Source organism: Thamnophis sirtalis, unplaced genomic scaffold, assembly GCF_051295495.1.
Source record: "Thamnophis sirtalis isolate CommonGarterSnake01/CBP01778 unplaced genomic scaffold, rThaSir2_p1.2 scaffold_1, whole genome shotgun sequence".
NCBI lineage: Eukaryota > Metazoa > Chordata > Lepidosauria > Squamata > Natricidae > Thamnophis > Thamnophis sirtalis.
Window position 1 is genome coordinate 59649451 of NW_028261381.1, and position 27691 is coordinate 59677141.

A 27691-nucleotide genomic window follows, 5' to 3' on the forward strand; every position below is an offset into this window, starting at 1 on the left:
TTGCATAGCTCTGATTCCAGAAATAAATACAGTGAGAAATGGCAAAAGCAACCAAAAAAAGTTTCCATGTAATTGTATCCAAGTGTGATAAAATCATATGTATACTTTATGTTATTCTCATTTAGGTAGAAAGGAAAGTCCAACCTAGTGATGTAAGGGGTTTTCTAAAAACGTCAGAGCAGCTTCAGTAGATGAGACCACAGGTCCATTTAATCTAGTGTATTACTTCCAACAATAACCAGACAGATACTCCAGAGAAACTAGCATGGCTAGACATGAAAATAGCTAATTGGTATTCAAAAGGGCAACAGGGAAACTTCTATTTTGCAGTCCTAGCTAATAACTAGGACTGCAAAATAGGACTGAATAATCCTATTTTATATTTTTTTGATTCTTCACAGATCTCAAAAATATTTTGAAGTGCATTTTGTATAAAAACTTCTTCTGTCATTCATTCCAGCAGAGATGCCAAGACCACCTCCTTCATTCTCAAAAATAATCTGCATTTTTTTTGTTACAGAAGAGAACAGAAGTCTAATTCACAAACCCACACTTGTTCACGTAGGAGACATTCCTTCTGTAATATGCTTTTTTGTCTGGTTTCATATCAGTGACTGAACCTAGATTTATGAAGGTACAATTCCAACTAAACAATGGACATTACAGAATGCAGAAGAACTGGTGTATAAGTGCAAAAAAGAAAATATGAGATCTGGTGCAATCACTGAAATGGCAGGGAATCGAAAAAGCACTTAATTGTGAAGTTGTAGAATGTGTAACACTCATTGAAATGGCATCATGAACTATAGAGATTCAGTTTTTAAAAAGGAGAGCTAAATGGATGTTTGAACACCTATTCTCTAGTGAAAGGGGAAGCATTAGCCTTTTGTCCTTCTCAAAAAAAAAAAAAAGGTCAAGCGTTAAAGTAAAAAAACAAATTTGCAAAAGCAAATCAGGGAAAATGTGAGCAGTATAGATGGCTGTTGGTCTCATATAACTCACTTTCCTCCTCCTCATGGTAATTTCATAATAAGTACCATATCTAAAAGCAGCTGAACACAAGACTAAAGTTCAAATATTCAGCCAGTGGTGAAATTCAAAAATTTTCCCTAGTGGTTCTGTGGGCATGGCTTGGTGGGCGTGGCTTGGTGGTCATGTGACTGGATGTGCATGGCTTGGTGGTCATGTGATCGAGCAGGCAACAAGCAGAAACCTCACAGAGTCACAGAGACCTCAAAAACTAAGCATCACACTTTACACAAAAATAACACAAAAGCTACCCAACTGATACACACAATACAAAAGCAGCTGGACTTCACGCACAAAAAAAGGTTCCCACGATAGCTTTTTAAAGCATTTTTTTACTACTGGTTCGGGCAACCAGTAGCACTTTTACTACCGATTTGGGTGAACTGGCCCAAACCTGTAGCATTTCATCCTCACATTCAGCCCTAAAACACATTGTGTGAGCTTGAGTCAGTCACACTCTCTAAGGAAGAGGAGGATATATTCTTTGAAGGAAATGCAAGTGTATAAGTATAATTAACATCATTGAGGCCCTCACCTGTGTCCTGTCTTTAAAAATAAACATTTCTCCGAGGTGGTTTTTGCAAAACAGAACAGTAATAAAAATGCATTAAAAATAAACAGTGTCAAATAGCATATGAGAAATAGTAAAATCAATCATAATAATCTTTACAGGAAGAAGAGTTTCCACAGTATCTAAAATGAGAGCATAAAAAGCAAGGTGGAATCCCGGAATAGCAGTACCCTCAAAGAGATTAGTTTTCCTGATTAATTTTCCTCTACCAAATCAAACTGCAAAGAAAAGCTAATGTTGTGTTTAATATTGACAATGTTTCTTGTTTTTAGATTGACATTAAACATATCACTAAATTTTACAGGAAACACAGTATTTGATAAATTATCTTCATGCTTTGTCTCATGTATGAGCAGCAAGGAAGGTTTTTAAACCATGATTTCTTTTTAACAGGCCACAATGACTTGGTTCACATATAATATTGTACTAAATCATAATGGGGGTGGGGTGGGTTGAGAATCCACACATTTTAGTAAACAAACAATAGACATAATTGGCTTAGTGTAATGATGAACCAAGCCAGGATGTGATGTAATTAAGTAATCTATCTAAGGAGTAATAAAGAAGAAGAGATATGAAATGGCACTAAACTCTCAGATTACTGTGAATTTCCCATGACCATTGGAAGCTAATGCAGAATTACCAGATGTTGCTTCACATCTGCTTGAAGAGCAGGCTGAGCCCCATATTACTCAGAAAACTTACTGGACACTTACGTGCACCAGGTCCTGGTTTTCTCCATTAGACATGTGGTTTCTTGAAAATAGGAAACTTTAGTTTGCAAGCAGCGAACTTTGTAGCAGAAACAACTAGATTTTGTATAGGTTTCTAGCCATTAACAATCTGGGTACCCCCACTGATGGGGCTGCCTGGTTCACCCTGCTTCCCAGCTTGTTGGACCTTAGTATGATAGCTGAGTCAAAAGTGGAGTACCATATTTTTTAGAGTACAAGACACATCTTTTTCCCCTCTAAAAGAGCGTGGAAATGTTGGTGCATCTTATACACCGAATACAGCCATTTTTTGCCCCCCGAAGCCCCACCCCCGCATCCAATTTTTGTGAAAAACAGGCTGTTTTTCACAAAAACAGAGGTTTTCCCTTCCTCCAGCCTTCAGAAGCACTCTGCAGGCTTCAGCAGGGCTGGGAGAAGGCAAGAATGCCCCCGTTTCTGCAAAAAAAGGCCAGCCCATTTTCAACCCGTTTTTTGCAAAAATGTAGGCATTTTTGCTTTCCCCAGCCCTGCTGAAGCCTGCAGCGTCTCCAAGGGGCAAGGGAGGACAAAATCTTTTTCTTCTTACTTACCTCTTCAAAATCTTGGTGTGTCTTATACACCAGTGCATCTTATACTCCAAAAATACGGTAATTGAAAAAAATATTCTTTCATAGCAGATAGAGTGTGTTGGCTTCCCTCCATAATGCACAGTGATGCCAGCAGTGTAATTATTTTATGATGTTTACAAAGGAGCAAGGGGAATTGCATAAAACTGAGGACATGCCAGGCCTTCCAATATAGACTGTATGTGACATTTCAGTGTTCATCTGCTAGCCAGAAATGGAAGGTTAGCTCTTGCATCTTTACTAGCACCTGCAAGGAAACAAATCATAACCATTCCCATGTTGTCCTTGTCTAAATCAGAGGCCTCCAAACTTGGCAATTTTAAGACTTGTTGACTTCCGCTCCCAGAATTCCTCAGCCAACAAGTCTTAAAAGTTCCAAGTTTGGAGACTCCTGGTCTAAACAGTAAAAACATCCCATAAACTCTCTTTTTTCAATTATTAAATGTATTAAAGGGAAAATAATATTTTAATTTACAATATTTATGAGAAAACCCTTACAGTACAGTACCAAATGTGTAGCTTGATCTGCCTTCACCAGTCATTTGAGTAGTTAAGAGATTAGCAAGATTGGACTCATGCTGGGGAGAAATATGGCCAGTGTAAGAGCAGCCAACTATTCATTCACTCACTGTAGGAGCCCCTCCCACACCCCAGGAATACTAATGCCTCTCAGTAGAAGAGATAATACCACTTAGAGAAATCTTTGGGGAAAAACATTCATTAGTGCTGAAGGTTTTTCCAATGTATGAATGGTTTCTATCATTCTAACAATATTCTATAAAGCTTATGTGCCAGGGGTCCCAAAGTGTGAAATAAATCATGCATGCTGTGGTGCCCATTCCAGTTTTCCTTCCACTCCTTTAAAATTTGGGGGAAAGGAAAGTAAGGTTTGTACGTATACATCTTCATTCCTCAGTGAGGCCAGAGTGACAGGCTATCAGGCATAATACGGCATGCTTTTGCATTAATTCTGGAGCTGTCTGTCAGACAAGCAATGCCTTGCATGAGATCGCTCTCCCCAGGCCCTCCGAAAGCAAAGAGTGGAGTGGCGAAAAGCCACTTTCGAAATCAACTAAAGCATTGTGAAATTTTGCAGGAGTGCAAATTCCAAACCTGTAGGGACAGAGCTGGGTGGATTCAGAAGGGCCAAGTATCCTGTAATTGGTACAAATTAAACAGATTAAACAATAGCATCTTCTGTTCAAATGGTAGTCCTTCTTACTGTAACACAAAGATTGACACAACTCAACATGGATTTTTGAACCAGTCCTACCTAACCATGATGCAAAACTAACCACAAACATTTATATACCAATTGGATCTTTTTAAAAAAATGGTGAAACATAACAACAAAATGTTCAGGCCGCCCAACTGCTGAAAAGGAACTTCAAGTAAAAGGTCATTCTTCTCTGTAGAACTTCAAGCTGGTTGTCCCATACATGTGTGTAACAATATGTAACAGGACACTAGGAAGCAACTGCACTTTTGAAATCCAGCCTCCGTTTCCCCCAGAATGGCCCCCATGAACCAAAACTTCTAGAATTTACACACCCACATGCTCACCCTCCCTCCGTTTGCCATGCAGAACTGGAAGACTCTGTCCTGGTTGCATTCAGTGCTGCCAGGCTCCATGGAAAGATCTGCAGTAAAATGTCACAGCAGTGCTGTAGAACACACAGAGGCCCTCAAATAACTTTGGCATCTGGCCAAGCTGTATTGAAAGTGAATATTCCATTCCTGAACTTTTGCCTCTTTCCATAACAATCCCATGCAAACTTCACCACCCCCCTTTTCATCAGTTCCATGCACACTTCAACATGTATGGAAATATTGACCCAGTGCCAATCACAAAGCAGTGGTGTGAGTGGTCGCCCTGGAGAAGCCAAGCTCTCCCCAGCCAGACCTTGTTTGAGTGATTTCTAGCTACAGACCACGGATGAGCATCACAAAGAGCAAATGGATACCTCAACGAGCTCACTAGACACACTGTCATAGAGGAGAGAAGGGAGGGGGGAAGAGAAGGAGGAGGGGAAAACACAATGATAGAAACAAAAATGTTGGAATTCATAAGGCTGTTTTAGAGTCCAAACCTGGTCAGCACATTGATTTGAGAAAGATAAATATGGGAATTGTTTTATTCATGGTAGTCTACAGAGTCTGCTTACCAGATTTCCTAGTCCCTTTATTATTATTATTTTTTAAAGTCTTTGGAGAAAGATGAGGATGGTAATGAAATATGGTCGATTGGATCAAGGAATGTCTTTTGTCCCACAATAACACAACAGAATAGTGCTATTATTCTGAGGAGGCTGGCCTTCTAATTTATGGGTGGTTGTTTTTTTTGTTTTTTTTAAGTTATAGAAAACGGTTTGTGAATAGGCAAAGTTGCCATTTTGTGAATGCACCTATTATATGCTTTCCAAATGTACATACATGGCGGGGGGAGCTTATTTGTGGTGTGAAGTAATCCCTTACACTGAAAAAGCAGGAGATAAATTTCTCAGCCCTTACTTTCTAAAAAGTGATGTGATAAATAAATTAATGGTGCCATGTTGGAAAGGACTCTAAATTAGCCATATCTTTCCACCACCACCCACAGTTTGGAAAAAAGCTGCACTTCCCCAATTTCAAGTTCATGCCGGAGCGAAGGAGCCCAGTGCCATGCTAGGAGGATCTATAGCAGGAAAGCCTGGGGAGAAAGATGGAAAAGCAGCAACAGAACAAACCAGAAAAGGAGAAGGATCGCTGTCGGTGAAGAGGAGGATGGGGGCTTTTCATGCTGTTCCGGAGATCCCGGAGTTTGGCGTTGTATTCTGACAAGGTGAGATGAAGGTAAGGCAGATAGGAGTAGAGAAGCAGAAGGTCAACCAAGGAAGAAACAAAATCCATCATGGAGAGTGTGTGGGACAAAAAGGACACACAGAGAGAACAAGATTACAACAAAGGAGGGGGAAAAGGAAAAAGAACACAAGAGAAAATATTAGTTGAAATCTTACCCCAAGACTTTAAGATATTGTGATGTGGCATGAGAGCAGGTCATATAATACATGACCTGAAGAGAGCTCTTCAATTATTAATTCTTTCACTGTACCTTCGATAGAGAGGGTAACCTCAGGAATGAAAATTTGGAGGTAATCACAAACACCATTCAGACTGCTAACTTTCTATTCAGGACACAGTCTTTATCAACCTGGGATTGATAAACCTGGCATTTCAATCAGAAAATGAAGGAAGACACATGGTGTTCCAAAGGTCTAGTCATGTCCACTTCTCAGGGGTGCTGCTCATCTCTGTTTCTTAGCCAAGAGAGTCAGCATTGTTCAAAGACATTTCCATGGTGAGTGGGGCCAGCATGACTATTCACCGAGGCTCATGGAACACTATTACCTTCCAATCAAACTGGTACCTATTTATCTATTCACATTTGCATGCTTTTGAACTGCTAGGATGGAAGGAGCTGGGAACAGTAACAGGGACTCACCCCATTGTGAGAACCCGGGCTGTCAGCTTTTCCAGCTGACTAACTCAGCATCCTTAACTGCTGCGCAGGATGTGGTCTATTGTGGCTTCTTTATCTGTATTCCTCTCAAATATAAACAGAGTGGAAAAGAAGACCTTCGCTGAGCAATGGTATAGACCATGGGTGTCAACCGTGGGACGTCACGTTGTTGTCATGTGACATATTGTGACTTTTTTCCCCCTTTACTAAACCGGGGGTGGGCGTAGCCAGTGGGTGACGCATCTGGCCCGCAAGCTGCGAGTTTGATCCCCCTGGTACAGACTGAGCCCAGAGGAAGAAATAAATGAAATTAAAAACAGAGCAGCAATAATACTAGGAGTGAAAGGCCCTGTGGCTATCTCATCTAAAGAGCTGACAGTATGACAGGATAGGGACGAAATGCAAAAGCAGCCATGATGTAAATGTGGCTCTATATCTACTCATACTGTAAGAAAGGGAGTATGTGTAATACAGAGATACCTGTACCTTATTCAGCAAATGTAGATGCACTTCCTCCTGACCAAAGGATCAACCTATCTCACCTTCCTGTTCTGCATTTCTTCCTCTCCATCACTAGCACTTAACATTTCAATGATTCTGTTAAAATATTTTGCCATTGCAGCGATGTGCTCTTTCTTTTAACACTCATCTAAGTATCCATTTGTTACTAAATAGTTTAAGCAGAATACATCTACAGGTAGTCCTAAACTTACAACAGTTCATTTAGTGACTGTTCAAAGTTAAGATAGCACTGAAAAAAAAGGGAGTTATGACCATTTTCACACCATGGCAGCATCCCCATGGTCACATGATCAAAATTCAGATGCTTGGCAAGTGGTTCACCTTCATGACCATTGCAGTCCCAGGGCCACGTGGTCACCTTTTGTGACTTTCCGAGAAACTAAGTCAATGGGGAATCCGGATTCACTTAACAACCGTGTTACCAATTTAATAAACGAAATGATTCACTTAACAATAGGGGCAAGAAAAGTCATAAAATGGGGCAAACTGACTTAATAAATATTTCATTTACCAGCATAAATTTTGGGCTCAATAGTAGTCATAACCTGGGGACTACCTGTATTTCACAAGCCTGATACAATCCTCTCGTACTGTCTTTATCAAGTACTTTTTGCATGTCTGTTAGTTCTGACAGTGTGCGTTATTTAGCTAAGAGTGAATATGGAAAAAATTAAGGTGGCAGCTTAATTATAATTCTATTATCATTCCATACTTTTAAAGAAAAGATTAGACTCATACTTGGAAAGTACCCCAAAAAAATCAGTAGGAATAACTGAGATTGTCTTCATACAGGTACTTCTTGACGACAACCACAATGGAGAGCTCAGAATTTTGACTGCAAATCATTGCAATTCTAATTGCAATTGTAATGATTTGCAATCAAAATTCTTTACAATTACCGGACTCAATTTTATAACCATTTTACAATGGTCATAAAGTGAATCATCATGGTCATTAAACAAATAGCATAGGGATTAAGCAAACTGTGTCGTCCTTAAACAAATCCGGCACATCCAATGGGTGGGGAGCGGCGGGTTTCGCTGGAAATTGGCAAAAAAAAAATGTCACAAATTGTGGTCATCTCACAATGGGACACCGCTCCTGGTCTTAAATGCAAGCCAGTTGCCAAATACCTGAAATGAGATCACATGTCTGCAAATGTGTATATACAGCAGTGATTAACTTCCAGGACAAGTTATATATATTTTTAAAGCCTGTTTGTAACTTCAAATGGTCTTCAAGCAACTGGCCAAAGTCAATTGATAGGTAAAGGTAAAAGTTCCCCTCGCAAATACTGTATGTGCTAGTCATTCCTGACTCTAGAGGGCAGTGGTCATCTCCGTTTCAAAGCCGAAGAGCCAGTGCTGTCCGAAAACATCTCCGTGGTCATGTGGCCGGCATGACTAAATGCTGAGGGCGCACAAAACACTTTACCTTCCCACCAAAGGTGGTTCCTATTTTTCTACTTGCATTTTTACATGCTTTCGAACTGCTAAGTTGCCAGAATCTGGGACAAGTAACGGGTGCTCACTCCATTATGCGGCACTAGGGATTCAAACTGCTGAACTGCCGATCTTCTGAACTGTCGACAAGCTCAGTGTCTTAGCCACTGAGCCACTGCATTCCTTTACTATTAATTAATTAATATTAAAAGCATTTCTCTCTATCTCTGATTCAGTATTTCCATCCAGGCCACAATCCTATACCTAAAAGTTTCCTTTTGGTGGAATTTACTGCAGGACAGACATATATAAGACCATACTACATTTGTTATTTGGTAAAAATAAAATTATGTTTATGCTATAATATGATTTATTTTAATAATAACACTTCAAAACATGTGTAATTTCCTACACCCAGATAGCAAATCTGGACTCAAGGTTTTAATCAATCCTAAGCATCAAGGAATTTGCAAGTTTCTTCAATATGCAGTTCCATCCCCACTGCAACAGGCTCTCATAGAAAAGGCAAGTATATAATACAAACTAAATTGTATAAATAACTCCATTGATTCAGAGGAGGTTAAATATAGTCCCAACTATCCCAGTCCTTTGGGGTGGGGATCTAAAATACTTTGCTTTCCTCTCATGTTGTGTGGATAGCTTAGTGGGGAATTGGTTCATTCTTGTTTTAGAAACTGAGATGATGTCCTAGACAGTAAAAACAACTCCTCTGTAGGGACTCATCTATGGTTTCCATCTGCCTGAAGCAATTGGGAGCTGCAAAAAAGGGTGGTGGTGGAAAGTGTTATACGTAAGACTTTCCCCCTTACGTTTTTCTGCACTGACACACCACAAATTGTTTCCACTTCTGAAAACAAGAAAGAGGGCAGGAAAGCAAGAGCCTCCCGGGATCTTCTAAAATGGTTGGAATGGCTAAAGCAGCGTTTCTCAAACTCAGCAACTTTAAGAAGGGTTGGTAAGGGATTTCTGGGAACTGAAGCCCCACACTTCATAAAGTTACCAAGTTTTGAAAATAGAATAGAATAACTTTATTGTGACTTTGAATGTACGCTAATCAGCATCCATTAAAATGAAATTTTGTTGCATCCAGCTCTCAAAGGGCCATGCAGGTCTCCAAGACATTGGAGTAAAGGATCCAGAGGAGATGACAGAGTGGTTAGATCTAGCAAACGCAACCCAACAGTAGTAAAATGGATTATGAAGCATGGTTCAAGCAAATCCTGCTAATTGTTCCAGGGCTTCCATTTAGATCCTGAGTTCTCTTGGGATGGGCAGAATTTTCAGTGATGCTAAAAGGGATGCTCAGTTCTTCCTGGAAGCAAATCCTCTTAGAGACATTTTGCTGTAACCACTGCAGGGGGTGTTCCCCTGCCCCTGAATAGGAAACTGGAGTTCTCATGACAGCGAGAACCAGGCAGGAGGTTGATCTGTGAAATTCCACCCATACTTGCCTTGGAACAAACAGGCAATTTATAGCAAGTCACTGTAAATAACATGCTGGCCCTTGCTCTTTCAGCTTGTTCTGGACATTTCCTTCTCATCATTCTCTAGCATATGCTGGTTGTTTGCTTCCAACTTTTCATTCCCCACCCTCCCCAATTCTTCATTTTTCCAATCATATATATTTGTGCTCTTGCACAAATGTGATTTTCAATTAAAAATAAAAAGTCAACATGAAATTTCATATGCACTTTGTGTGCATTTTTAAAAAATATACATGCTTTTCCATATACCATGTACTTTCCGTCTCCCCAGCAGTCTGATATAGTAAGTGACTTTGTGCATACTTTTCCTAATGGGTACATTTTAATGTGCTCTTTTACTTAATAAATGCATTTTCTGGTTCCTGTTTTGAATGGTCAAAACTACATCTCTAGGTCCAGAATCCTGTATTTGGCACGTTCGTGCATCTGTTCACATACATTGGACAAGTTCACACCATTCAGAACTGAATTCATTTCTCTTGCAACTTTATTAAAATGTAGATTACGAGCGTGTTCTAAAAAGTATTATTTTGCAAAACACTAAAGCACTGTTCTGAAGACAATGAAGAATCAGTGGATTATGGGCATTACTGCCAACTGAGGCAAAGGAGCACTATTTACTGCTATGTTTTGTGTGAACGAAAACAATTCCTTTTATCTGAGTTCAGCCCGTGTAACAACATTGAACACTAAAAATAAACACAGGGAACATATTTCTATCACATATAAATTATGTGCATCTCTACATATTCCAAGATAGCACAGTGGATCAGCCTTGAACCTGTTTTTCCCCCATCTTACTGTTTTCTTTATTCTCTAAACCATTTTCTCTTTGCTAAATATTTTAAAGCAGAAGCAGAGCACCGGTTATGAGTGGTACTGATGGCTAGATTAGATCCAGGACATTTAAATACTGTTTCATCTAATTACCATCTCGGAGACTGCTGAGGCTGATCCTGCATACTGAGTGCAATGATCACAATATTTCCTTGCCATTACACATTGTAGTTTAAAGAGAATTCCAGAGCTTTTAATCCCAAAGACAGTTTTGGAAAATGTATCCTCTGTAATTTCTGCTTGGGAAAAGCCTGTTTAATATGCAACCTTGTTTGAAATGATGAAGGCATCTACTGAAGGAACTGTTGTTTCAAAATAACCATCTCGATTAAAAGGAAAGCTTGCCTGAATATATTTTAAAAACCTTCATGGCATCCAAGGCAGAACATACTTAGTTCTTGTCATGTGCTGCATGGAATGAAATTTAGGTTCTGTTGCGTAAATAAAAACTCAAATCTGTTTTAAGATGGCAAGCTTTTTGTCATCAGGATTTGGATAAACATGTTTTTTAAGGTGCTCACATATATGCTTGGAGAGAGATGTTTAAAAAGCATATGAAGAACTAGTATGGAGGTTTTTAAGAAAAGATTAGACAACAATTTGTCTGAAACTGTGTAGAGTTTCCTGCTTGAGTTTCCTCCAAGGTCCCTTCCAACTCTGTTGTTCTGTTGTTCGATACCATCGACCATGGTATCCTTCTGCGACGACTGCGGGAGGTGGGGGTGGGAGGCACTGTTTTGCAGTGGTTCTCCTCCTACCTCTCGGACAGGTCACAGTTGGTGTTGGTCAGGGGGCAGAGATCGTCCCTAAGGCCCCTAACATACGGGGTGCCGCAGGGTTCGGTCTTATCCCCCCTACTATTTAACATATACATGAAACCGCTGGGCGAGATCATTCGGAGGCACGGGATAAAATACCAATACGCGGACGATACGCAACTGTATCTGTCCACCCCGTGCCAACTCAATGAAGCGGTGGACGTGATGAACCAGGGTCTTGAGGCCGTTAAGAACTGGATGAGCGCTAACAAACTGGTACTCAACCCGGACAAGACCGAGTGGCTGTTGTGTTTCCCTCCCAACAATTTGGCCAATGTTCCAACACTCAGGCTGGGGGGGTCAAATTTTATACCCCTCAGATAGGGTCCGTAACCTAGGAGTCCTCCTGGATCCACAGCTGACTTTTGACCATCAGTTGTCGGCTGTGACCAGGGGGGCATTTGCCCAGGTTCGCCTGGTCCGTCAGTTGCGGCCCTACCTGAACCGGGAGGCTCTCGCAACAGTCACTCGAGCCCTTGTGATCTCTAGGCTGGAATACTGCAATGGGCTCTACATGGGGTTTCCCTTGAAGTGCATCCGGCGACTGCAGTTAGTTCAGAATGCAGCCGCGCGAGTGATAGTGGGCGCACCGCGGTTCGCCCACATTACACCCATCCTCCGCGAGCTGCACTGGCTACCTGTCGATCTCCGGGTGCGCTTCAGGGTACTGATGACCACCTTTAAAGCACTCCATGGTAGTGGATCTGGGTACTTGAGAGACCGCCTTCTGCCGATTACCTCCCTCCGACCGATCAGATCGCACAGACTGGGCCTCCTCCAAATCCCATCTGCCAGTCAATGTCAACTGGCGACTACACGGAGGAGAGCCTTTTCTGTTGCAGCTCCGACCCTGTGGAACGACCTCACCGTCGAGATCCGTACCCTCACCACCATCCAGACCTTCCGCACAGCCCTTAAGACCTGGCTCTCCCATCAGGCCTGGGGATAGGTTCCCAATTTACCCGCCCGAGTGTTGACTGTTGAATGCAAGTTGTGTTTTATTATTTTATTCTGTTCACATATTGTTTGTCTTTTGGTATTGCACCCCCTTCCCTGCGATTGTAAGCCGCCCTGAGTCCCCTCAGGGAAAAGGGCGGCCTATAAATCCTAATAAAATGTCTAAAAAAATGTTCTGTTAGTCTGTTAAAATTATCACTGGAGTGGAAGAACAGGCTGTTGAGTTTGCCATTAGTGATAGGGTAGGAACAGGGGTGGGCTTCAAAAATTTCAGCAATGGATTCTCTGCCCAGTTTCTGGGTGGGCATGGCCATGGTGGGCGTGGTGTAGTCAGCCTCCTGCACCATGGCCAGTGTGTGTGTGTGTGTTTTCACCTTCCCCAGGCTCCGGAGGCTTGCCTCGAGCCTCTGGGAGGGCGAAAACTGCCTCTTCCGGGCTCCGGAGGCCTTCTGGGAGGCCCATTTTTCCACTCCCCGAGACTCCGTTTGAGTCCTGAACTTACCTTGCATCCAAAATGGGCCGCATGGAAACTCCTGGGAGGGGAGGGGTGGGTGGGTGTGGCCAGCTGTGGGGGAGGGGATTTGGAGTTCTCCGAACTAGCCATAACATTAGCTACAGGTTCTCCCGAACCCGGACGAACTGATAGCAGCCCACCACTGAGTAGGAGTAGGGATCTTATAGTCTAAAGATTTCCAGTTTATTATGATTCCCTTCTACTGATTATAACAGAGTCAAAGGTGCTTTAGGTGTATAGGCCAAAGTACCGTGTCTTTTCTATGCCATAAGAACTCTAGCAAACATGTGGAATTCCACTGCTTTTTCAGATATCTAGAATTGCAAAGACAAATGTCTTCAGCAAAGCCTTTTCCACCAAAAGGGAAACAACCATGGAAATTTCATGCATTTAAACTCATGCACGCTGCTTGTTCTTATTGAATGCCACTCTCTCAGTTCAGAGGATGCAGAGCCGTGGCCAAGACTTCCAGTCCTCTGAGCTTCAGAAAAAGACATGAAAAAAGCACCCGAGGCAATGGAATATTGAGCTGTGGGTGTGGTGGACATTTCCTTCCTAAATCAGCAACTTGCAGCAAAGACACTAAAAGCTTTTTGCCAGTTCCCTCATTCATTGAATATAAAATCAAATCAATGCCCTGTCTTGTTTGCCACAATCACCCTAGCAGTTGCTGGGTAATTTCTCCCTAGGATCCACTCTATCCAACAATGTTGTATTGTATGTTTTAATGTCAGCTGCTAACAATTATACATTAGAAATTCAGGGTTTCTTGTGTTTATAAAGATGTCAGTTTAAGGCAAATGAGGCATAGAAGCACGGTACCAGCCCATGACTTAGCTATGGCTATCAGAACCCAGGGAGAGCACCCAAATTCAGGGAAGTAGGTCCAGTGACTCCCAAAATCATTTTTTCTCCCTTTGGGAGAAGGAAGGAAGGGAGTTCTCTAAAAAAAAAAACCAGGAGGAAAGGTTTGTGGTGCTCATTGTTATCTCATGTTAGAAAGACACTAAGTACAGATTACAGATCGCCAACATATAGTAATGCTATTTAGGCTATAGGGATTCACACTACTCCTAGGTTGAAGTGGTGGTGAGGGATCCTCTAGTGTTCACATGGGACAATTCTAGCTGCTGTCAATCAATCAATCAATCAATCAATCGGAATAGAGCTGGAAGGGACCTTGGAGGTCTTCCAGTCCAGCTGCCTGCTCAAACAGGAGACCCTATACTATTTCAGACAAGTGGCTGTCCAGTCTCTTCTTAGAAATCTCCAGTGATGGCACACCCACAACTTCTGATGGCAAGCTGTTCCACTGGTTAATTGTCCTCACTGTTAAGAAGTTTCTTCTTAATTCAAGGTTGCTTCTCTCTTTGCTTGGTTTCTAACCATTGTTTCTTGTTCTGCCCTCTGGTGCTTTGAAAAATAAACAGACCTCCTCTTCTTTGTGGCAGCCTCTCAAATATTGGAATACTACTATCATGTCCACCCAGTCCTTCCTTTCTCTAGACTAGCCGAAACCATATTCTACAACTGTTCTTCATATGTTTTAGTCTCCAGGCCTTTAATCATCTTAGTTGCTCTTCTCTGCACTTTTTTCCAAAGTCTCAACACCTTTTTTGTAATGTGGTGGCCAAAGCTGGATGCAGTATTCCAGGTGTGGCCTTACTAAGGCTTTATAAAGCAGCAGTAATGTCTATTCCTCCAGTTTAGCCAGCAAAGGAGGCAGATTATCTGAGCTATGCTGGTCCTATCAAAAGCTTGGCATTGGCATACGACACACTTGCTAAAAATGCTAGCCATTCCTGGCCCAAGACAATAACCTATGTGAAATACTTGAGATCTTTTCACTCTTCCCCCCTACTGATTCATGCATTGCTATGCATAATTAGGGGAATTTTTTAGCTATGCATTTTTCTTCACGAATTGCCAGGGCAGCCCTTCCTCTAGCTCCATCAATGCTTAAAATTTCATTTATTGTGCCACCATTTGGCCCTTCCAACCTCTCAATCCTTAACCTCCTAGAACACAACCTCCTTGGGCATGGCATGCAGACACAGGGTGAGGCACCGTACCCAGGCCATTGTTTAGGAACTGAATAAATAGTCAATAGCAGCTATTGAAAATCTGGTCATACTTAGAGAAAGGCTATTGTGAGTGAAAATGAAACATTTCCCATATTATCTGCACTGCAGTCTTTTCATTCTGCATTGTAGGGGAAGAGTTGAGTTTATGCCTCTTAATGTGCATGAAGCCATTTCAACAAAATCAAGTTCCTGAAAAAGCACACCTCCTATGACTTACAAAGTCCATATTTAAGCCCCTAAAACAGGTGATTTATTCAAAGGAAAACCCCCACTGAGACTTCCTTACCTGCTACTCTGTGAGCCACCAGACCTTCAAGATGCAACGGCTCTTCCCCTGAAGCCTGAGAGGCTTCCCCCTGATGCTCAGCCTCGTTTAAGGGCATCTGGGGTTGGACTGCTGTTGTGGATGAGGGAGGTGATGTCAGCAGAGGATGCTGCCCTTCCAAGACCTTGCATGCTGTTGCATGAGGCCTGGGAGATGTGGGTGGGCTTCCTGCCATCTGCCCAAGGCTCTTTCCTTGTATTACAGTTGGCTGTTGGTTCTGATAACCATATGGAGAATAGGCCTCTCTGAAATCTTGTGTTGGATACTCTGGTTCTCCAACACTGTTGAGCAATAGTTTCATAGGATGAGCTTTGGGTATTGGTTCAGCCATCTGGGGCACACTGGAGCCAAGAGAGTTTTGTGAAGGGCTTCCTGGAATCAAGCCAAACGCATTGGTAGCCTTTGGTTGTACCACATGAGGTCCTATCACAGGTTGGGCAGACATTGAAAGGGCTACTGGGTGTGGCCTGTCTTCTCTGGTAGCCAATGGAACACTCTGGGATTTAGGCATCATGGAGACAGAGGGATCCAGGTCATGCATGAGCATATTGAGAGCTTCAATGGATTGTTCTATTTCCTTCTGGGAGGCAACTCTAGGGAATTCAGGGATGCTTATGCTTTGAGAGGGTGCTGCTTGTGAAGGGCTGGATTGGGGACTTGCACTAGCAAGACTGGAACTATGGCTGTCTCGGGCACCATCCTGTTGATGTGATGGTGGTCTGCTACCTCCACCTTGTTGCTGCCAAGAGTTAAGCCCCCTCTGGACAGCTTCGCGACTACTTGTGCTCCGCGCTGGTGCTTGAGGAAGCTGGGAGATTTCAACAGTAGCTGTGGGGAAGGACTGGGAGCGGTATATGCTATTTGAGTCGCAGCCATATGGATAAGGCTGGCTGGAGGCTGGAGGCTGGGGTTGTAACCAGCCAGGGGTGGGGAAGCCATGCTGGTGATAATCCGCCAGATTTTCTTGGGCAGACACTGAGGGCCTGATATGCGCATAAGGATCATGAGGGTGACGTCCCATAATGTTCCGCAAGGCATTCTGGTTGTTGTAGGGATAACCACCGTTGATAACCATCTCTGAATCATGCAGCTTGTCTAAGCCATTGAAATTGGATGAACCATTGGGTAAAGAATTGAGGCTCTCCATCCGGGGAGCCTCATGATAGCCAATGTCACTGGTGTTGGTAGTGCCATCGAAAGAGGAGAGGGTACCTAAGCTACCCACACTGTGTCCATCCTGGTTGGGCAACTCATCATCCAAAATGTCAGTTTCCCTCTCGGCCACTAAGCCAGCAGCTTCCCCATTGACATGAATCTGAGCTGGTATGATATGGCGTCCCGGTGAAGCAGAAACAGCCGCTGCTATCTCACTGGGCCTGTGGTTGTGCATGGTGGCTTCGTTTTCCAAACCAAATCCACTGAGCAAGCTCTCAAGCTCTCGCTTTTCTTCAGGGGTCAAAATAGGGTTGTTTCCTCCACTGCTGCTGGGAACCGAAGGTGCTGCCTGCTCATCAGTCTTATCTGTCTTGGTGGAAGCAGTTGAGTTCCCTGAATCGCTGCTGACCGACAGCGTGTGCTCAACGTGGTTGGGGGCAGCAGAGAGGGCAAGCCGGTTGGGGTTGACAGTGCCAGTGCTGCCGTGAAGGGAGTCTTTCTTTTTCACTTTGGCGTAGAGGCTTCCATCCAGAGGTCCTTGGGTGTGCCCAACTTCTGCATTGAAAAGCAGAAAAAGAAGTCAAGGAAATCAACAGTTAAGCCAGATCTGCCAGTTTATGGGTCTCCAAACCCGGCAACTTTAAGACTTATGGATTTTTAACTCCCAGTATTTTTTCAGCCAGCATGGCTGGCCTGAGGAAATCTGGAAATTGAAGTCCACAAGTCTTAAAGTTGCCAGGTTTAGAGACCCCTGTCCTAGTTGAAACTTAAAATGATTTCTGGGCTGGTGTCCGCTTTTGATTACCAAGAGAATAAACTTTGCTACTCTGCCAATTGAACATATGGTGTTCGTGGTATCCGAAGCAGAACATCTAGATTCATTCACAGTTTTTCATTCCATATAGCATCTAACCTTGTGAACTCTCAAGTTTCCTCTTTCATGTGCATGTGTGTGTTATATATGTGTTTGAAAGTGTATACATTTTCTCTTGAGAGCAGGCAATAGAATTTCATTTTTAATGTGGACCAGTGTGCTCACAGTACAAAAAATGACGATAAAAAGTTATCTAGCTGTCTATCTTATAAAACATGTCCTCATGTTCTGTGCACCAATCTGCCTCCCTGAAGTCTGCCCCATATCCAATTCCCATAGGAATTCATTGCAGCTGAAGAAGCACTGATGAAACAGAGCCAAAACAATTGCATGGGACGCTTCCCTCCATTCCCCCCCCCCCAAATTATCTGAACACAGGATGTTTTTTATAGCAGATGCATTTCACACCAATCCAACGATATAGGAAACCCGGGGGGGTGGGGGAAGTTTTGAGAGGGGGATGTAAAACTACAAAAATATAAACAGTTTCCCATAAATGGCATTCTGTAGGAGGAGCCGAACCTCTGACTTTTGCTGTATGCTTGGAACTACAAAATGCAGGAGGATTTTTGGGCCCCTATACAGGTTTGTTTGGTTTTACTTGGCCAGAAAATGGATCTTGGCAACTGAAATGGAGAATATAATGAAAAAGTTGGCTAAATACACATGCTCCTCTCTACTGGTTGCTGGGGAACATAAATGAGAGGACACTTTTATCTCCAGTATTCTGTTTGTGAGTATGTATTTAATCCACCACCGTGGGAACCAATGTTAGTTTAAGGATATGTATCTGTGATGTGTTAGTCAGGAAATTTGACAGATGGTTAAACACACTGCTTCACACTTACCTATACTTGCCCAACCTGTTAATGGCAATAATTAGTGGCTGTTTTTCCAGGTGAAAACAGCTGAAATTTGGTAGGAAGGGAAATGAAAGACTCCACTAACCATATGCCTTAATTTGTCCATTAAAATAATATGTGCAGCACCAGTAGTTAATCCCATTTATAGTGATAGAATAGAACAGTGATGGCGAACCTTTTCGGCACAGAGTGCCTAAACCAGAACGCCTGTGCATGTGCGTGCGCCAGACCGCCAGAAATCTGAAGACCAGCTGGCTGGGACTTGTGTCCTGTTTTTTGGCTATTTTTGGAGCCGTTTTCAGGGCATTTGGTGGGTATTTTCAGGCCACAAACAGTCTGAAAATGGCCCTAAAAACATCCTGTTTTTTGGTCATTTTGAGGGGGGGGCATTTTCAGGCCATTTTCTGTGCTCAGGAATCCTGCTGGAAACCATGCATGCCAGAAACCAGAAGAGTAGATGGCACACGTGCCCACAGAGAAGGCTCTGCGTACCACCTCTGGCACACATGCCATAGGTCCACTATTACGGGAATTGATCTTGGTGATCAACACAGCAAGTTTTCTGCCAACTAAGAGACTGGTGAGTTGTCTGCCATTGCCTTAAATAGGACTTTGGTCATAAAGGTCATAGGATAGTATGTTTTGTTTTAACATTAAATAAATAGAACACAGTAAGAGATCTTGTCAGATAAGTAAGATTAAATGTCTATTTACTTTCTTGTACAGAAAATCATAGTTGCAATAGTTCACATATCTGATGCTTCAAAACTACTTTCTGTGTGGATTTTAGGCAAGTTTGAATAGGGCAATAAATACATACATACATACATACATACATACATACATACATACATACATACATACTGCAATTGTGCTGATAAATAAATAAATAAAAGGAGACTAGTATAGATCTATTTCTAAATAGCTTGAAATAGATCTATATTAGTCTCCCTTTATTTATTTATCAGCACAATTGCAACACTAATGTAACAAGGCAACATAAAAAACATGGCTTTCTGCCTGGATGGCTCCCAGAGTGAGTCGATAGACAGAAAAGGGAAGCAGTATGCTCCCTCCCATATTTGGACATACCAGGTGTTGTGACACAATACATACCTATTTCCCTGGCTTAGCTGATAAAGGAGGAGAGCCTATGGCTTAGTGGCTAATATAACTGCCTAATATGTAATACAGCCCAGGTTCGATTCCCAGTAAGGGTGTGGCTAGCTGATGAGAGCTAAATAGCTTGAAATAGATCTATACTAGTCTCCCTTTATTTATTTATCAGCACAATTGCAACACAAATGTAATAAGGCAACATAAAAAAATGGCTTTCTGCTTGGATGGCTCCCAGAGTGAGCTCCCTCCCATATTTGAGCATACAATACATACATACATACATACATACATACATACATACATACATACATACATACATATATTTTCACGGGTGTAGGTTAGGTTAGGTTAGGTTTATTAGATTTATATGCCGCCCTTCTCCCAAGGACTCAGAGCGGCATACAACATTAAAAGAAACACAAAATACAAAAGTTAAAAAAAAAAAAATAGAATATCCCAAACCCAATTAAAATTGACAATGACATTTTTTTTAAAAAAATTTGAATTAAAATTAACAGTGGTCAATAATTTCTTTTGTTTTGTTCAGGCCAGGCTGGCTTGCTGGAAAAGCCAACTTTTTAGGGCACGTCGGAAGGACCGGAGGTCGGGGATTATACGAAACTCCGGGGGCAGCTCATTCCAGAGGGAAGGCGCTCCCACAGAGAAGGCTCTCCCCCTGGGGGTCACTAGCCGACACTATGGCCGACGGCACCCTGACAAGGCCAACTCTGTGGGATTGCACTGGACGAGGGGAGGCTACCAGTGGTAGTAGGTGGTCTCGCAGGTACCCTGGGCCTAAGCCATGGAGCACTTTAAAGGTCATAATTAGTACCTTGAATCGCACCCGGAAGACAACCGGCAACCAGTGCAGGCCACCTAAAAGGGGTGTAACATGGCAGCACTTAGGTGCCCCCATGATAACCTGCGCAGCTGCATTCTGGACCAGTTGAAGCTTCCGGGTGCTCTTCAAGGGCAGCCCCATGTAGAGAGCGTTACAGTAGTCCAGGCGAGAAAAGACGAGGGCATCCCGATCCAGGAAGGGGCGCAACTGACATACCAGGCAAACCTGGTAAAAGGCCCCCCTGGTCACAGCCGTCAGGTGTTCTTCTAAACTAAGCCACGTATACAGGAGGACGCCCAGATTGCGGGCCCTCTCTGAGTGGGCTAAAATTTCTCCCCCTATCATCAAAGATGGAACAAGATGCACAAATCGGGATGACGGAAACCACAGCCACTCCGTCTTGGAGGGATTGAGTTTGAGCCTGTTCCTTCCCATCCAGATCCGCACAGCCTCCAGGCATCGGGACATCACATCGAGGGCATCGTTTGGGTGATTTGGGGTAGAGATGAAAAGTTGGGTATCATCAGCATATTAATGATACTGATCATGATACACCCCACAAGTGACGCGCCTCAGGGTCGATCCCTGCCCTCCAGTCAACACAAACTGCGACCGATCCGACAGGTAGGAGGAGAACCACCGTAAAACGGTGCCCCCCACTCCCAACCCCTCAAGTCGTCGCAGTAGGATACCATGGTCGAAGGTATCGAAAGCTGCTGAGAGGTCTAATAGGACCAGGACAGAGGAGTAGCCCCTGTCCTGGGCCCGCCAGAGATCATCGACCAACGCGATCAATGCCGTCTCTGTGCTGTATCCGGGCCTGAAACCCGACTGAAATGGATCCAGGTAGACAGCTTCATCCAGGGACTAGAGAAGCTGACGTGCTACCGCATTCTCAACAACCTTCGCTACAAAGCGAAGGTTGGAGACCGGACGATAGTTGGCTAAAGAAGCTGGGTCCAGGGAAGGCTTCTTAAGGAGTGGCCTCACCACCTCCTCCTTCAAGGCAGTGGGAAAGAACCCCTCTCTCAACGAAGCGTTGGTAATCGCCTGGAGCCAGCCTCGTGTCACCTCCCAGGAAGCCGAGACTAACCAAGAGGGACACGGGTCCAGCACACAAGTGGCAGCACTGAAGTCTCCCCATAATCCTGTCATGCCTTCAGGGGTCACAGGATCATACTCATCCCAGATAGTCTCCACAAGATTCATCCCCATCGACTCACCCGAGTCTACCCAGTCAGAGTCCAAGCCTGTCCGGATCTGAGTGATTTTATCCTGCAGATACTGAACAAATTCTTCAGCCCTACCCTGCAAGGGGTCTTTCCCAGCTCCTTGGTTAAGTAAGGAGCGGTTAAGTAAGGAGCGGCCACCCTATCCCAGGCTTCCACTAGGGCTTCGGTCGAGTTGTGAGCAAGGGATTCAGGAAAAGTCCCAAGCTCCATCAGGAACCTTTCAGGATCCATCAGGCGCTTGGAGTGGAACCATCTAGTCAGTTCTGCCTCCCTGCGGTGAGGGGTAGCAGTATGGAAGTCAAGCCTAATGTGGAAATGATCCGACCATGACAAGGGTTGGATAGAAATATCCCCTAAATCTAGATCATTCATCCACTGCCCAGAGACAAAAATCAGGTCGAGCATGTGTCCCCCATTATGAGTGGGGTCTTGAATTAACTGAGTTAGATCCATAGCCGTCATGGAAGCCATGAACTCCCGAGCTGACTCAGATGTCTCGCCAATGGATGGCAGATTGAAATCCCCCAGGATCACAAGCCTGGGGAAATCAACCGCCAATCCAGCTAACACAAATACAGCAGCTTCGGCAGGGCAGATGAAACGTAGCAGGGAGACAGGTACGTAACAAAAAGGCCCATCTGAACTCCAAGGCCCCATTTCACAAAAAGGGACTCACACCCACCTATCTGAGGCACAGTGACCTCCTGAGGTCTGAGACTTTCCCTAATAACCACCAACACTCCCATCCCTGCCCCGGGCTCTCAGCTGGTGAAACGCTCGGAAGCCTGGTGGGCATAATTCACTAAGGGGAATACCCCCCTCATGGCCCAACCAGGTCTCCGTAATGCACGCCAGGTCTGCTCTACCCTCTTGTATGAGGTCGTAAATGAGGGGAGCCTTATGTACCACGGACCTGGCGTTAAGCGACACCAGCCGGAGACCAGGGTCCTGTCATCCCGAGCACCCAGGGGTGTGAGAAAGGTGATGAGGGCCGGAACGCGCAATCACTCTTAAACAGCGGACCCATGTCCCCCAAACATAATTTGGACCTCGGTTCCCACCATATCTGCCTCTCCCACAAACAGTAGAGATGGTGAACTCCCCCCCCCCAATGGAATGGCTTAATGTCTCCCCTGGAATCCCAACCCTTCCCAGCACTCCTGACCCATGCCCATTAGTTAGTTAGCTCTGACCTGTGCCCTGGCAGACTCCCCCCCCCCCAAGCCTGTCTGAGCAATCTGTATTAACACCCCCCCCCCCCGCACTCCCCTTAAAAATTGATTTAAAAACCCCTGTAAAAAACCCCTAAGAAGTCTCTTCTTCCCATGCCACCTCTCAGGATTCCAAGATCCATCATTAAGGAAGCGTCTTGATAGGCAAGAAGGCCATTCCCGGGAAAGGGGGGATTCCTGAAGGGAATAAAGTTCTGTCACAGTATAGCATAGAGGAGAGTGTGGCATCAACCAAATGGGATGACATCACGGGGAGATGGAACAAGGAGATGACATGTCCATGAGGGAGGGAGCCGACAGTGTTGAAGGGGGGTAGTGGGAGGCTGCTGCTGGGCACACCCACGCCGGCTGCAGAGATCCCAAGCCAGGCGACCTGCCGCCGCTGCCACTGAGCACATCCATGCTGGCTTCAGAGACCCTAGGCTGTGCGTTCCAATGACCACACCCACGCCAGCTGTGTTCAAGGGGATAGCGGGAAGCTGGCGCTGAGCCCATCCACGCCGGCTGCAGAGATCCCAAGCCGGGCATCCCACCGTCGCTGCTGACTGCACCCACATCGGCAGCTGCTGACGCTCTTCATTCTCCTCTCACCAGCAGCCACCCCCTTTCACTCACGATGTTCTGGCTATGAAGCAGTAAATCGCAGCTCAAGGGTATCCCCGAGGTCCCAGGAAGTTCTCATAGCTAGACCTGGAACCAATGATGGAATAGGGTACCCCTGCAAGCCCCTGAGAAGGACAATCATCTCCCCGAAGCTCTCCTCAAACACGACAGGACACCATCTTGGGCATGCGCACAGAGACCCAGGTATGCTGGTCTTGTTGTATTTGGGTCTTTTCCCATGTAAGATTACAAGATACACAGGAAAATACCTGAATACAACAAGACCAGCATACACACACACACACACACACACACACACACACACACAGAGAGAGAGAGAGAGAGAGAGAGAGAGAGAGAGAGAGAGAGAGAGAGAGAGAGAGAATCAGGAAATATATTCTTTTTCTTCTTCTATTTTGAAGCCTCTGTGAATTTTCCTGGAACTGTTTGAATACAATATGGAATGTGCTTGTTCAGGGAGGAAAAATGACTTCTCTCTTTGGCAAAAAGCCAAAGATTGATTCAGGAACAAAAGATGAACTAATGGAAGAGCGTAGATCAAAAAGCACTTATCTGCAAAGATCAAGCATTTCCAAAATGGACTCACAATTCTAGTCTACCACAATTCTTTCTCATGAAGCTCATGGAAGCATATGCACATACAGATACACATAGACACATATCCAAATAGCAACTATTAACAACCATTACGCAGCAGTAACTACCCTGTTTTTCTGAAAATAAGACCTCCCCAAAGAATAAGCCCAATCGGACTTTTGAGTGCATGTGCTAAAATAATCCCTCCCCAAAAATAAGCCCTCCCCAAAAATATTGCAACACGGCATCAGCCATGAGGTGATCATGCTTGCTGCCTCCTGCATCTTAAAAATAATACCTCGCCGAAAATAAGATGAAGTGCTGTCTTATTTTCAGGGAAACATGGTATATAGAATTTATGTAAGCAAAAACATAAATCCAGCATCTACCTTCCTTTGATTGCCCCAAAAGGAGGCTAAAGTAATTATACATACACTAAAAACCATCACCAGAGCGCCAAGAACACATTAACAGAGAGACAATGTTCAAGAAATACACAATAGTGCTCAGAATCTAAAATGCAAAAGGCACTTGTTCATTTCATGGCTAGCTGCATACTGGTAGTGTGCATGCACAATCACTCATTCAAAATTTGTTTACACTAACTATTAGATGGAGGGAGCAATGCACGCATCCTTGCAAAGCGGCAATCATAAAAATACTTTCCAGGGTTTTCTACTGATCAACACTTAAACCTACCAAATCTTTTCTAAACTCAGTTAAATTATCAACATAATTTGTCATAACTGACCTTTCTCAAAGGGCTACATGGAGTCCAGGTTGCCCAACTGAAATCATTGCTTTACAAATATGGAATGAGCCTCTCCCATTCTTCCCAAAGTTTGGGCGGCTGCACATACAAGCCCCGAACAACTGATGAATTTTGTGGGGAAGCCACAAGAATGATTGAAGAAAAACCTTCTCCTCTTGGGAGTCATATTATCCTTCCATTGCCCTACAAATTTCCTCTATAAGTCTTCTGGAGCCATTAAGTGTCATTAGTGAGGTTGCATAACCAGGAGAACTGATGGTGGTCACAATAAGCTGATGGTACAGATTTCATCTTAAGAAATGAATTGTTGAGCATACAACAAAACACATCTGTATTTAGTTAACAGGTCCAAAAGCTGCTCTCTGGTGCCAGTAGAACTCTCCCAACGCCATCTTGCTGCCAAACAATTATTTTTAATTTGAAAATGCAGCCAGAAGACATACCAGAAGGCATCCTGCATATCGTTCTATTTCAAGGGTCCCTGGGAAACTGAGAGGGGCAAAGAGGAGAGAAACTAATCTTGTCCTCAAATACCTCTTCAAGAGGATCACCCACAAATTTAGGATGCTCACTAAAGGAATGGTGGGTAGGATGTTCTGGATACCTAACTGACCTTGTTCTGTCCTTGGGGTATTTCTACCAAAGCTGCCCCTAAAAATAGCAGGTTGGGTCCAGGGAACCATATAGCATATCCCAGAGGAGCCAGTGTTATGGTATAGAACAGTGTTGGCGAACCTTTTCAGCACCGAGTGCCGAAACGGGACGATGCATGCATGCATGAGCATGCCAAAAGCCGGAAGGAGCAGCTGCCTGGTGCACATGCTGCTCTTCTGGTTTCTGGCGTGTGCATGCGCACATGAAGACCAGCTGGCCAGTGTGCATGCATGCACCAGAAAAGCAGCCGCCTGGTGCACATGCGCACCGTCCGCCTGGTCTTTCTGGTGCTCCTACACGTGTGAAGACCAGCTGATTGGCACGCCAGAACCCAGAAGAGCAATGGGCTCACGTGCCTGGAGAGGTGGCTCTGCATGCCACTTCCGGCACACGTGCCATAGGTTCACCATCATGGGTATAGAATAATATACTGCTCCCATTACTGCCGGCATTGTTCAATATATTCCCAAGATAACAGTGAGTCCTCAGAGAGGTGATAACTTTCTGTTCCATTTTATTTATTTTTTATTAGAAAGTTTTTTATTTTCTTCTTCCAAATTCATTCACAAATATACTCTTGCAATTACTATTAACATTTATCTACTCGTCATTAATCTATCATTATTTTCTTACAAATATATAGAATACAGTTTGGGTCACTTTCTTGCCATCCTATGCCTCAATCTTATTTTCCATTTTAGGGATGGTATCTGAGAGTGGCAGCCCCTCCCCATTCCCCACTTGGGTAACTGGGCCAATAAACCTTTATCTCAGATCTAGCAGAAACACTAGGTTGCCGATAGCTTTTCACTTGTACAAATTTCTTTTCATCTCCTGAGATTGCCCAATTCCATCATGAAATAAGGTGCTGTGGTGCTTAGTTTCCCACCCAACCCATCCCCACTCTACTTACCAGAGTATCCAGAGTATCCAGCTTTGCTATTTCCTTTTAAATTTCCTTGTATCCTTCTTATGAAGGAAAATGCACCAAGGAAATTAAAGTGAGTGTATAGAGGTATAGATTTTCCCATTTTCTCACTGAAAACAAAATAGCTTTTTCTTTCCTTCCCTTCCTTATCCACCAAAGTCCCAGATGGGAGCCATGATGGTATTCACACAAACATCCAGAAAGTCAGAGGGGTGAGGTTGTTAACAGTGCAAGTGCCCACAAGCATTAAGGAAGAATGGAGGTCCTTTGTCTTCTATAGGGAGTACCATGCAACATAGTAGATGTGACATTCTGTCCTGTCTGCTCTATATTACCCAGAATTGTGAAACAAGAGAATCTCACTCCCACCAAGCCTATACCCATTACCGATATGATGATAAAGCAGGTTTATCTCCAATGCTTAAACACTGAAAACTCTGACTTGGTGAGATAATTGCACTTCGTTACTTAATTTGCAACATGTGAAAGGAACTAATTTCATAAGGAATTAGGTACGGGGAGTTGTTCCAGAGGACATCAACACAACAACAACACTACTTGAAAAAAGAATATATAAATGCTGGCAAGAAATAAATATATATATATATATATATATATATATATATATATATATATATATATATATATATATATATCTATATATATATATATATATCTATATCTATATCTATATCTATATCTATATCTATATCTATATCTATATCTATATCTATATATATATATATATATATATATATATATATATATATATATATATAGTAATTTTTTTATCACAGCAAAGGCTATAGATGGATATATGTATCTATAGATATATGTGTGTATATATCTATATCTATATCATCTATATCTATATCTATCTACACATACATACACACACATGCATGCATGCATACATACATACATACATACACACACACATATATGCACACAATAGTGCCACGAACAGGATCTAAACACTTACAAACCATCCCAACCTGCGAAAACCTTTGTCGCTGACTTTGATTAGATGTTATTTCCCTCTTTCTTTTCCAAATTTAATAGAAAAAAACCAAGCATAGGTGAGGCAGGTTTTCCCTCAGCCGTTTTTGTAAAATAAATAAATAAATTAAAAAAAACCTTGCTCTGATGCCCAGTCTAGTAGCAACAGGTGCCTCCCTTGTTGATCTCCTCTGTTCCAATCACGAAGGCCAACAGACCCATTCAGTCAAGTGACAGGCAGGGAAGAGAGGAGGAAGAACACCTGTTTGTTTATTGACGCAGCTGCCAGAGTTGTCAAAGATAGTGGATACTGCAAGGGCATGAAAGAGGGAAGCGGCTAAGTTATCTGTATCGATTCAGACAGCAAAGATTTCAATGCC

General features: G+C 43.4%; 1 protein-coding gene across 14 annotated transcripts in view; it reads right to left on the reverse strand.

Moving 5' to 3' along the window:
- The window catches only part of TNS1 (tensin 1), a 461144-nt gene that overhangs the window by 63146 nt on the left and 370307 nt on the right, over positions 1–27691 (reverse strand). For 11 of the 14 annotated variants that reach the window (XM_087712547.1, XM_087712564.1, XM_087712512.1 and 8 more), the window contains 3 exons: positions 15404–17152; positions 5666–5752; positions 4053–4094 (listed from right to left, as the gene is read on the reverse strand). In XM_087712547.1, the coding sequence (XP_087568673.1) occupies positions 4053–4094; positions 5666–5752; positions 15404–17152 (1878 nt within the window). The remainder of the gene's footprint in view (positions 1–4052; positions 4095–5665; positions 5753–15403; positions 17153–27691) is intronic. The other 3 variants (XM_087712556.1, XM_087712539.1, XM_087712575.1) reach the window with 3 other exon arrangements.